The sequence below is a fragment of the Spinacia oleracea genome, chromosome 4, assembly GCF_020520425.1.
Source record: "Spinacia oleracea cultivar Varoflay chromosome 4, BTI_SOV_V1, whole genome shotgun sequence".
Taxonomy (NCBI): domain Eukaryota; kingdom Viridiplantae; phylum Streptophyta; class Magnoliopsida; order Caryophyllales; family Amaranthaceae; genus Spinacia; species Spinacia oleracea.
Window position 1 is genome coordinate 30951118 of NC_079490.1, and position 12096 is coordinate 30963213.

General features: G+C 33.8%; 2 protein-coding genes across 2 annotated transcripts; one reads left to right on the plus strand and one right to left on the minus strand.

The window, feature by feature from the left end:
• Positions 1 to 1909: 1909 nt before the first annotated feature.
• On the minus strand, positions 1910 to 6258 carry LOC110805231 (probable nucleolar protein 5-2). The gene is made up of 9 exons (XM_022010836.2): positions 6102 to 6258; positions 5891 to 5993; positions 5759 to 5800; positions 4064 to 4243; positions 3808 to 3972; positions 3505 to 3705; positions 2884 to 3381; positions 2659 to 2790; positions 1910 to 2542 (listed from the first exon to the last, which is right to left on the minus strand). Exons 2-9 carry the CDS (start codon positions 5966 to 5968, stop codon positions 2171 to 2173), a joined length of 1668 nt encoding a protein of 555 aa, XP_021866528.2. The 5' UTR covers positions 5969 to 5993; positions 6102 to 6258; the 3' UTR covers positions 1910 to 2170.
• A 3845-nt stretch (positions 6259 to 10103) lies between these two features.
• Positions 10104 to 10538, plus strand: LOC110805234 (uncharacterized). Its single transcript, XM_022010838.1, has one exon. The coding sequence runs from the start codon at positions 10104 to 10106 to the stop codon at positions 10536 to 10538; it is 435 nt and encodes a 144-aa protein (XP_021866530.1).
• The last annotated feature ends 1558 nt before the right edge of the window (positions 10539 to 12096 follow it).

The following is a 12096-nucleotide window of genomic DNA, read 5'->3' on the forward strand; positions in this document are numbered from 1 at the left end:
CTCATCCACTATATATCACTAAACAAACACACTCGAGGTTGAACCACTTAATTGATGCGAGGAGAATATACCCATACTTTAGTAATTTATTCGCTTTCAAAACTTGTAGCAGTACTCCGTATGACTTAATTTAATGACATTGAATTTAAATCGTTGTAATTTGCTATATTAGTTTCGGGGTAGTTGGCTTACCTACAATTTCATCTCCAGTAGCTTGTAATTTGAGGGTTTACATGATCTCACACACGAACAAGAGTTTGTTTTTTAAATAAAACGAACCTTAAAACGGAGTAGTATGAAACTGGTTACAGTACCTAGGTTTATTACTCCGTACTTTATTCGATATCATATTACACTCTTAACACAATTTATATAAGGTATTTCGACTTCTTTTGTGAGTACATAACATTATAACAATAAACAACGCCATATGAATGTTGAAGATTCATCTCAATATATACTTGCAAAACAACATTGTCTATATTGTATATTTATTGATAATTGAAAACATTAATGAACAAAATCATGCATTAGCAAACGTTTTTAAATAAAAGTGTCAACTCAAATGAAAATAAATATTTTTACAATTAGACTCTGTTTGGTAAAACGTTTTCTGGAAAACGATTTTCCCTCTTTCAATCATTTTACGTTGTTTGATTTGACAAATGATGGAAAATAATTTTCCATAACTCCCTCCACTATGGAAAAACCTTTTCCATTTGAAAGGGAGGAAAACCACTTTTCCACCTTACCTCCCTCTCCCTTCATCGGTTCTTCTCTCGTTTTCTTTTAAGGAACCAAACAAAGGAAAACTAATTTAGAATTGTATTTTTCCTTGGAAAATCATTTTATACTGAAAATATTTTACACCATACCAAACAGAGCATTACTCAATGTAGTGTCAATGAGATTTTAGCCTATGGTTATGGTTCCAAGGTTCAAATCCTTTGCCCCGATTCGTAAGTTATACTCCCTCCATTTCTTTTTGATGTATCCATTTGGAATCTGGTGTGGTTTTTAAGAAAATTGGAATATTGGTTTGTATGGGTATAAGTGTAATGATTTGGTGTAAGAGAAATGATTGGGTGTAAGAGATTATAATAAATAAAGGAGTGAGAAAATAATAAAGAAATAAGGTAAGAGAGAGGAGTGATAATGATGGGTAATAAAGGAGGTGAGATAGTGGGTATGTGGGGAAGGGAAAAGAATTAAATATTATGGGTGGGAAAAATTAGGTGGGAATATGGGTAGAATCTTTAGGTATTTTGGTAATTAGATAGAAATGTAAGGGTATTTTAGGATAAAATGTATATCCAAAAATAGAATAGATTCTAAATGGATACAACAATATGAAACGCTTAAAATGGAAACGGATACAACAAAAAGAAACGGAGGGAGTATAACCATTGCTGGCTGCTCAATTTCGCCCCAAAAGAACAATTACTCATTGTAGTTTTTAACCTTTAGGAACTTCATTGTTTTCTGTGCATACAATTGATACAAACAGAATGGTATGGAAGTAAACTTCTAAGTATTATTGACAAAGATATACCAACTTCACACCACCATTTCCGCAGCCTCTTCAGACCAATTTCGTGACCCATTTCCACACAGCCTCTTCAACTAAACAAGGTTAACCATAGATACAACTCCTCAAAGTCGTAAAGATGACCGACAAACCCAAAAACAATACGAGTGACCTCAAAGGCAACATCATGTACAAAACAATCTTACGATAACATCCTGCAAGATTGATAACATTGCCTTATCCAAGACTAGCTCAATTTTAAAACATAACATCTACCACCTTAACAAACATCATAATATTTCAATCCCTCTTAACTTGAACAACTGATTAAAAGTACAACAAATATAAACAGCTTTTGTTGTCACTTTGAACTCAACCATGTAATTGATCAAAATGGCTGAAATAAAAAGATAAAATATCTTCAACAATTTTTCCTACTATAATCCTTGATCAAACATATTCAGGAACTCACATACAAAAGATGATTGATTACCAGTTACTAGACTAAACCCTAACAAGAAGTACTCCTATAGCATGACCCGTAACAAAGAGCAAATTTTACAGAGAAAAAAATAGCATAGCATTGTTGAAGATGGCCAAAACTGTTTGATTTGCCCGAATTTACCCACAAGATGAGATACCTTAATCCTCGCTGCTCTTCTTTTTCTTCTTTTTCTTTTCCTTCTTCTCACTCACAGGTTCAGCTTCCTCGGTAGCCTCTGCATGCTTTCTCTTTTTCTTTTCTTTTTTTGGGGTCTCCTTAACATCTTCAACTTCTTTCTCTCCATTTTCTTCAACATGCTGCTTCTTTTTCTTCTTATCTTTCTTGGATTTCGTTTCAACTTCTGGTTCCACATTTTCCTCTCCGCCATTAGCTACACCATCCTCCAAAACGGATCCCTTCTTCTTTTTCTCCTTCTTTTCTTTCTTTGCCTTCTTTGTTTCCTCCACGACATCAACCTCCTTCTCAATTGTGTCCTTACCAATGATAGCATCGGCTGCAGGATTATATGTCTACAAAAGGAAAGTACGACGTTAGGTTTAAGAAAAAATCATCACAAGAAAGACAAGTGAAGGACTGCAAAGCAAGATTTGAAACAGAAACAGGGAGTAAATTGTAAAGAAATTACCTTAGCAGGGGTAATTAGTGCCGTTCCCTTTTTATAATCTTTGTTATAGACTTCTATTTGCGGTTTACCCTTGGCTGATCCTGCAGACTTACCCAACTCTTTACCTTCAAGATTTCTTAGACGGGCTTCAAGCTGTTTTAAGAAATGGAAACAGGGCACATGAGAACATCTCCAAAAATATAAATAATTAAAAAAAAAAAGAGAACTTGAATATGAAGTTGTTACCTTGGCTCTATTTTCGAGACCCATAGTGTTATCGGGGCTATCTCCAAGGGCATCATAACGAATTGCTAGTGCAGTTTTTGCTGCAAGAGAACGAGATATTTTCCCCTTGTTTTTAGGGGCAGCCTGGCCAATCAAGGAAGCGTGATATATAAGCCCATATTTAGGGGTTGCATGCTTTGTTTTCAAAGCTCTGAAAAGAGCCTTTTCTGCTCCAAGAATTTGTACTGTGCTTCCTGGCTGCTTTGCAAGATTTATCAAGCTGCCACCATGAGCAATAAGACGAGCACCAACAAGCTCACCAACAAGAGCAGTCAGATTTGGAGCGATTGTGTTCATTCTGCTTTTCAGATAATCATATAGCTGAGCTCTGTATTCAGCTAAAGACAAAACTTGGTCGCAGAGTTCCGAGATATTTGTTAGATCAAGATCGCTGACTTCAGTTCCCATGGAAATCATGGAAGCCTCTTTGAGTGCTGTCTCAACCTCCTCAGGCATGATCTACAACACAAACAGGAAGTTTAATTATTACGATATTACCTTAATTAAACTTAGGACCGTCAAAACACGCAAAACAATTTGACAAATAAAGATGATAATAAAGCTTAATGAAGAGGTGTCTACCTCAGAGAAGTCCAACTTCGCAGCATTAACACGATTTAACATGAACTTCACAGTCTTGGCATAGACAATATTGTCTTGTAAAATCTTTGCAAGCTCAGGAAAATGCCAGCCATACCATTCTCTAACCCTCATTGCATATGTATTAAGCTCTTTGTCAAGATCATCCAACAATCCAATGGCTTGAATAATCATAGTGTCTACCTGCATAAACATTGGGTACAGGATTAGACAGGCAATATGAAACATGAAATCCTACCCAACAAAATATGAAACATGAAAGAGTAATTTGACGATATTACTGACCTTATCAGGACTGAACTTCAACTTGTATCTCGACAAGCTGTGAGATAAACCCAAGCTCATTGGTGCAAGATCTTGAGCTCCAAGGCCAGAAATGAGTTCAGTCAACTGACTTCTCACCCCTCTCATCAGCTCCATCACAGCATTATTGTGAACACAGTCGATTTGCTGCAAAACAGGGTATAAATCAGTTTATATTAGATAGCTGAAACCACAGGCATTAAGAAATAAAAGATGTCAAATTTAAAAGTACACCTACCAGTTTCTCCTTGATTGCATTTCCAAGTTTAGAATCTGCAACAGCTAATGTGTTGCCTGAGCAGTGTGCTTTCAAGAACTTTCTCAATCCTTTGCTAGGTTTGCTGTCGATCAATAAAGTAGTAGCTGCTAAAGCGTCTGATGTATTTTCAAATTTGTCGAATGCTTTCAGCTTTACTACCTGAAGCATTTTGGAATGCCAAGTTCACTGGTTAATAAAATAAGAACAGTAACAACAAAAGAGGCTACCTACAACAAAGCACAATAACTGGTACAAAGAGTGTTTAGAACGACAATAATTGCTACAATGTTGACATGAGATAAGGCAAAAAAGGTACAACGACTTCCTAAAACTTGCAATATATAGCTCATGAATCACATGAATAGCCTGTAAATAAAACTGAGTAACTATGCAGAGGACAAGCTCCTAGAGTAGAAGGCAAAAGAAAATAAAATTATATTTCCTTACGATTGCCTTCTTCCTTGAAACAAGCTGACAGCTAGATAAATGAACTAGAAGCACAGATACAAATTAATCTGTCTCGGGTGAGCACTTCACAACCAGTGCCTGTTTGTTTAACATGGAGGATCACAATAACCATGTTGTTTTTCATGCCCTTCCCACCACTGAACTGGAAATAAATATATAATATAATCCTACAGAAGATTTTCTTTCTTCCTTTTCTATTCTTCCTAGTGCATAGGGTTATTATAGAGGCTCCTCTGAAAAATCCAGAACTTAAATTTACTTTATTATCAATCTCAAAATTTGAATCTGTCTATCAAAATTACGAATTTTTCTCACTGTCATTACACTCAATTCTAAAACAGCTTGCTTGACCTTGCAGATTAAAGCAATAGAACCAATCAAATTAATCAACCCCCAAGTATTATATTCAATCCCAAAGTTTGAATCTTTCTCACTATCATTAAACCCAATTCTTAAACGACTTGCTTGACCTTGCAGACTAAGGCAATAGAACCAATTCAATAAATCACCCCCTCCTCTTCCCAGTAAATGCTAAAAACCTCAGTAGCTGAATTTATTAGACCTAAAACAAAACCCAAACTTTGAATTGTCATATTCTATCACTCATGCACCCCCAGAACCAAGGAATGCCTTGCTTCATTCCAACAACATTCATTTATCTACACACAATACCACCATCACCAGACATCACTTTTAGTTTTATAACACAGTCAAATGTAAGTTATTCCAAGAAAATTCAAAAAAATCCTAGAACCCATTTTTGGGAATGAAAAAACCCCTCAAAATCATTATCTATAGTTTCAATCATCTAAAACAATCTATAGTTTCAATCATCTAAAACAAAACAGCACAAGTAGAACTCATCATTTTCATCGAGCCCAATTCTGAACGACTTGCCAACAACCAAACCAATCGCCTTCCCCCACTCCCCCCACAAAGTAAAACCCCAAACCTCCATTTCAAACCTCGAATTTTCACCATCCTTGCACAACGAACCCCCAAAACACTACCAATAAATCAATTTCAACCACCTTCACTAAATACAACAATTAACAAAACCAAATGCATCTATCAAACTTCAAGAAATTCAAACATCCATTTCACACACTATCAAAAACCCTAAAAGTTCATTGTCTTAAAGCAACAATTAACAAAATAATACATCAATACACACAAAAAAACAAACAAATGGCAAAAGCAAATAACCTTTCTAGCAGAATCAGCAGTGGCAAACTCTTTCCATAAATCCTGCAAAACAAAATCACATTAGTACATTCAAACTTAAGGAAAATAAAAAACAATACTACCCAACAAAAAAACGAAAGAAAATTTTCATACCTCAACTTGAGAAAGCTTTCCTTCGTCTAATACTTTGAAAAGGGCAAAGCCCGCAGGAGTTTCGAACAATACCAACATTTCTCTGTCCTCAAAAATTCCCAAACTGTACCAAAAATCAACAGAAACATATTTTACAATTTAACAAATTACATCTTTGAATCAATAAAAATACAAAGAATATCAACAGAACAATTTGATTGTAGATAATTACCGAGAATAGCAGCAGCAGGGAAGGAGAGGTAGTTCGCAAAGGCGCCTCGCTGCTTTTCTTGAAGGGTTTTGAGAAGGAGGAGGATGGTTTTCTTAGAGAGTTAGGGTTTTGACTTATTATTGAAGTCAGGGAGTTAGGGTTTTGACGTAATTTAAGTTGGGCTTTCGCCAAATAAAAGAAGAAGAAAAAGTTGGGTTTGGGATTGGGCTACCAGCCTACCAGAAATGAGGTTGAGAATTTGAGTATGTCCAGACATAACCCCAGACTGCTATATCCGGGTACGGTACAGCCAGTTCTGGCTGTACCAAAAAAAACGACGCGCCTATATTGTTTGTCGGCAACTTTTGTGTAAGATCGTCTTAGCGGAAAGACCATTTTAATTGCTTAACTAATTGGTTCAATTTCTTAACTAATTGGTTACATTACATAATTAATTGATTCAATTTCTTAACTAATTAATTCCGTTATAACTAATTGGTTTCAGTGCTTAACTAATTAGTTCAAGTGTTTAACTAATTGGCTCAATTGCTTAACTTATATGATACCAAGGTGGTCTTTTGTGTAAGACCGCCTTATAGAAAAGTTTGTATATTGCTTGTTCTTTCTTGTCGACTGTTTGTTCTTTCTTGTTGTATTGTTTTTTTCTTTTCTTGTTGTACTGTTTGTTCTTTCATGTTGTTTTTTAAATTCATCATCAAATTTTCATAATTGTTGTATTTTTTGTTCTTTTTTCTGGAATTTTATGTTCTTTTTTATATTGTTTGTTCTTTCTTGTTTATTTGTTTGTTTATAATAATCATATGGTTAATGTTCATAATGAAATTAAACTCTTCATTAATCTTTTATGTTTTTACAAGCGTCAGTATTGTTTATTCTTTATTTTTGTATTCTATGTTCTTTCTTTTTGTATTGTTTGTTCTTTCATGTTGTCTTTTAAATTCATTCATCAAACTTATGGTTGTATTGTTTGTTCTTTCTTCTGGAATTTTATGTTCTTTTTTATATTGTTTGTTTTTCTTGTTTATTTGTTTGTTTATAATAATCATATGGTTAATGTTCATAATAAAATTAAACTCTTCATTGATCTTCTATGTTTTCAAAGCGTCAGTATTGTTTATTCTTTCTTTTTGTATTGTTTGTTCTTTCTTGTTGTACTGTTTGTTCTTTCATATTGTTTTTTTAAATTCATCATAAAATTGTTCATAATTGTTGTATTGTTTGTTCTTTCTTCTGGAATTTTATGTTGTTTTTTATATTGTTTGTTCTTTTTTGTTGAATTGTTTGTTCCTTGTTTTTTTTTGTTCATAATAATCATCTGGTAAATGTTCATAATGAAATTGCATGTTCATACTTTTTATTTTATTTGTTCATACCTTTTGTATTCTTTGTTCGTTATTGTTCAATTAAGTCCACTTATGTACCCGTCAAAAAAAAAAAGTCCACTTATGTAAACAATACCAGATTGACACCGGAAGAATTTGAAGGAATGATCAATATTTTCAATTGCGGTCATTTCCTTTTGTAGTATTTCATCCTATAGAAGAATAGAGTTGGTTGTTCACAAGAAAAATGTAGATAATCTGCAAGCCTCTTCTCTTAGAAGTTGTTTAGCTTGCCGACTGATCCAAGCTTTAGACCATTACAATTTTTTTTGATCAATGTAGAGAAGGTGCAAAACACATAAACTTATGAACCAAAACACAAAGTTTCTACACATTAATCTTAATCACCACTACACATAAATGTAGCCTAATTGTCCAGAAATGAAATAATGCCAATCTTCCTGAGTTAATGACTAAGATGAACAAATTCAGAAGCATCAATGTGTAGAACCAACAATCGGACAAATTCAAAATCCAACGGTGTTATATAAGGATTTTATTTCGAGATATGTTCAATTAATAAAATCGTAATGCAATAACTAAGTTCATTTTAAAATTAGTAAATAATCATTTCACAATCAGTAGATAAATGCATTTCTAAATCGCTTGAATAAATGAGGATTGTCAAATAATTAGATAAACGTTCATATTCAAATGAGTAGATAAATGTTCATTTACAAATAAATAAATAAATGTTCATTTCTGAAATAGTAAATGTTCATTTCCAAATAAATAAATAAATGTTCATTTCCGAAATAGTAAATGTTAATTTTCATACCAGTATATTAATGTTCATCTTAAACAACATAAAACGACGTCGTTTTGAATGGGGGTACAAACAACTCTGGCTGTACCCGAATACAGCCAAAAATTTGCGTGTCCAGACAATAAGGAGAGATTGAGAAGTCGAGTTTTTATACAAGCTGATTAGATTTTGTATTTAGGGTGAGTTCTGTTCAACTTATTTGATCTGAACTTATCTGAACTTTTCTGAATTTATCTCAACTTATCTGAACTTATCTGATCTGAACTTATCTGATCTGAACTTATCTGAACTTATTGAAACTTATCTGAACTTATCTGTACTTATTGGAACATTTAATAGTAGTAGTAGTAGTAGTAGTAGTAGTAGTAGTAGTAGTAGTAGTAGTAGTAGTAGTAGTAATAATAATAATAATAATAATAATAATAATAATAATAATAATAATAATAAAAATAATAATAACAATAATAATAATAAACATTAACAAATTAAAATAATAATAATTATTATTATTATTATTATGATAATAATAATAAATAAAATATAATAATTAAAATAAATAAAAATAATAATAATGATTTTTATTAATAACAATAAAAAAATTATTAAAATAAATAAAATAAATAATAATAATAAAAAAGTAAAAATAAATAATAAATAATAATAATAATAAAATAATAAATAATAAAAAATAATTAATAATAATAATTAATTACTAATATATATATATATATATATATATATATATATATATATATATATATATATATATATATATATATATAAATAACATTTTCAGACTTTTACGGGTACGGGTTGAAACGGGTTCAGATTTTAACGTGTTCGGGTTTTAATGGGTACGGGTTAAAACGGGTTCGGATTTTAACGGGTTTAGGATTATGGGTTGAAAACTTGAAACGGGTTCGGGTTTTAACAGATCCTGGATTAAAAGGGAATGGGTTGAAACGATTTCGGGTATTAACGGGTACGGGTTTAAACGGAAACGCGTTGAAAAGTGGTTGGGTTTAAACGAATTTGAGAATTATATTGGTCATCTTCATGTCAGATCGGGTAAATCGGGTTTGAATGTAATGGGTCAATTTTCGCCGAATTTGGGTTCTTATCGGTTCGGGTTAATATCGTGTCGGGTTATTTATAATCATAATAGTAATATAATAATAAGAATAATAATAATATTAAGAAGAAGAAGAATAATAATATAAGAATAATAATTTAATTATTATTTTTATTATTTTTATTTTTATTATTATTATTATTATTATTTATTATTATTATTTATTATTATTATTGTTATTATTTATTTATTATTATTATTTTTATTATTTATTATTAATATTATTATTATTATTATTATTATTTATTATTATTATTATTATTATTATTATTATTATTATTATTATTATTATTATTATTATTGTTATTGAATCTTATTGGAACTTATCTGAACTTATCTAAACTTATTGGAACTTATTGGAACTGAAACTTAATTTTTTTAATGTGAACAGAACGCACCCTTACTAGTTGATTAGATTGTGTTCCTTATTTGAGAAGTCGTAATTAGTATGTTTTGTGAAAAGTCTAATTATTGTATTTTACAATAAAAATTATTATTGTCAACGTCAGTATTCTAATGATATAAGGAAGAGTAATCAGTAATCAGTATTCTAATTAAGCATTGCCCCAATACAATAAAGCATAATTAGTAAGAAATCATGTTGATGTTGTACAAACTTAAAAGACATTCTGGCATCTTACGAAGCAGACTTGGGGTAAAAAATCAATCGGGAAAAATTATAAGTGTCTTTCAGCCATAACATTAGCGCTAATACGCAGAATATGCTTCAGTTGAAGTTAAATTTTATGGTCGTTAATGAGCGCGAGAAATATCTAGGGCTCCCAACGTACATTGGGAGATCCAAGAAAACTGTTTTCCAGGTTATTCATGATCGATTGTGGAGGAAGATAAAGGGATGGAAAGGGAGATGTTTATTGAGAGTCGGAAAGGAGGTGCTTTTGAAGTCCATAGCTCAGGCGATACCCACTTTTGCTATGCAATGTTTCAAGCTTCCGAAAGGGGTACTTGATAGTATGAATTCTTTATGTAGGAACTTTTGGTGTGGGCAAAAGGGTTATGAGAGAAAGCTTTCCCTCATTGGCTTGGGAAAACAGTGTAAGTCGAAGGATGATGGTGGACTAGGCATGAGAGACTTGGCGATTATTCAACAAGGCACTGCTGGCCAAATCATTTTGGAGACTCATCACTACACCTGACTCATTTGCATTTAATTCTGAAATGCATGTACTTCCCACGATCATCTTTGTGGGACGCAAAAATACCCCCTAATGCAAGTTACACATAGGAGGTCCATTATGTCTGCCAGGGACTTGGTTGAAGGAAGGGCAAGGTGGGTGATTGGTAATGGGCGCACAACAAGATTCTGGAATAATGAGTGGGACTTGGGAACTCTTTGTGGACGCTTGGTATCACCACCCCTGAGCAGTAAGAAGGCAGGGAGTCTTGTTGAGGAGTGGAGGTCTGAGAACGGGTGTGAATGGGATATGCAGGTTCTAACAACTCACCAAACGGAGGCTGAAACAAAAGCAATCAACTCTACATATGTTGCCTTGAGAGACCAAGAAGACTTCCTCTCTTGGCCTCTCACCAAAAAAGGGGAGTTTACATTCCGGAGTGCGCACCATTATGAACTCTAGAGGAGAATAGAAGTTGTGTGTTCGTCTGTGCAGGGGCATTCCAAAGCGAGCACACGTACCTCAAAAGGTAATTTTTTTTGATATGGATAGCTATGAGTAAGGGGCTACCCACGATGGATGTGTTGGCCAGTAAGGGGCTTAATGTTGATAGAAGGTGCCCAAGGTGTGGAGAAGCACCTGAAATAGTGGTTCATATGACCCTCCTTTGTAAGGATGCGCAAGTTTTATGGCGCATATCACCAGTGCAGTTATAGCTGAAGGAACGGTAGTATGGTTTGGTGGAGTGGGTTGAAGAATTTGGGAAGAGATGCACCATTGAGCGTTCGTGGGAGTTGGTTATGTTAATCATTTGGAAAATATGAAATGCGCATAATCTGTGGGTTTTTTGCAAGAAGCGAGTCGACCTAGCATCTTGTGTACTCGTACCATGGCCCTCCTTGATGAGTACGTACAATGCGGCACACGCTGCTGAATGTGAAGCACGCTCAACATATCATGCACTAGAAGATCAAGGCTGGAAGGCTCCACAAGCTGGCTATGCAAAAATTAACACTGATGTGGCGCTGGGCAGGATGTTATGGTGGGTTTAGGAGTGATGGTAAGGGATCATGAAGGATATATATTACTACTAGCAGGCAAGGGGATGAAGGAAGATATATCAGTCTTACAGGCTGAAGCGTGGGCGGTGAGATTTAGGCTGCAGGTGGCCTACGAGGCGGGCTTTCGTTTGATGGAGGTGGAAATGGACAACCTCACTCTGTTCAACCTTCTACAAGTTAGATAGAAAGAGCAGACAGTAACCCATGTGGTTGTGATAGATATTTGCAATCATGTGAAGTATTTTTATGCTTGTAGCTTTAATTTTGCCAGACGATCTTGTAATAAAGCGGCGCACACTATGGCCAAGAACTCCCTCGCCTTTGAGGAGGATCTAATATCACTACAAAAAAACATTACATATTTAGACGGATTAGTTTCGACGTTGCGTGGAAAGGTCGCAATGGGTTTTGGGGCGCGAATACAGAATTTGCAAATTGCGACGCTTTATGTTGTCGAAACAAATTTCGACGACATAAACCGTCGATATTTGCAAAACGAAGACACGAGGAACCCACGT

Excerpts from the sequence above, each read along its gene's own strand:
- LOC110805231 (XM_022010836.2), bottom strand. The coding sequence starts at position 5,968 with ATGTTGGTATTGTTCGAAACTCCTGCGGGCTTTGCCCTTTTCAAAGTA. Across the intron at positions 5,801-5,890 it reads GAAAGCTTTCTCAAGTTGAG|GATTTATGGAAAGAGTTTGC; the intron begins GTATGAAAATTT and ends TTTGTTTTGCAG. Across the intron at positions 3,382-3,504 it reads CGAAGTTGGACTTCTCTGAG|ATCATGCCTGAGGAGGTTGA; the intron begins GTAGACACCTCT and ends TTTGTGTTGTAG.
- LOC110805234 (XM_022010838.1), top strand. The coding sequence starts at position 10,104 with ATGCTTCAGTTGAAGTTAAATTTTATGGTCGTTAATGAGCGCGAGAAA.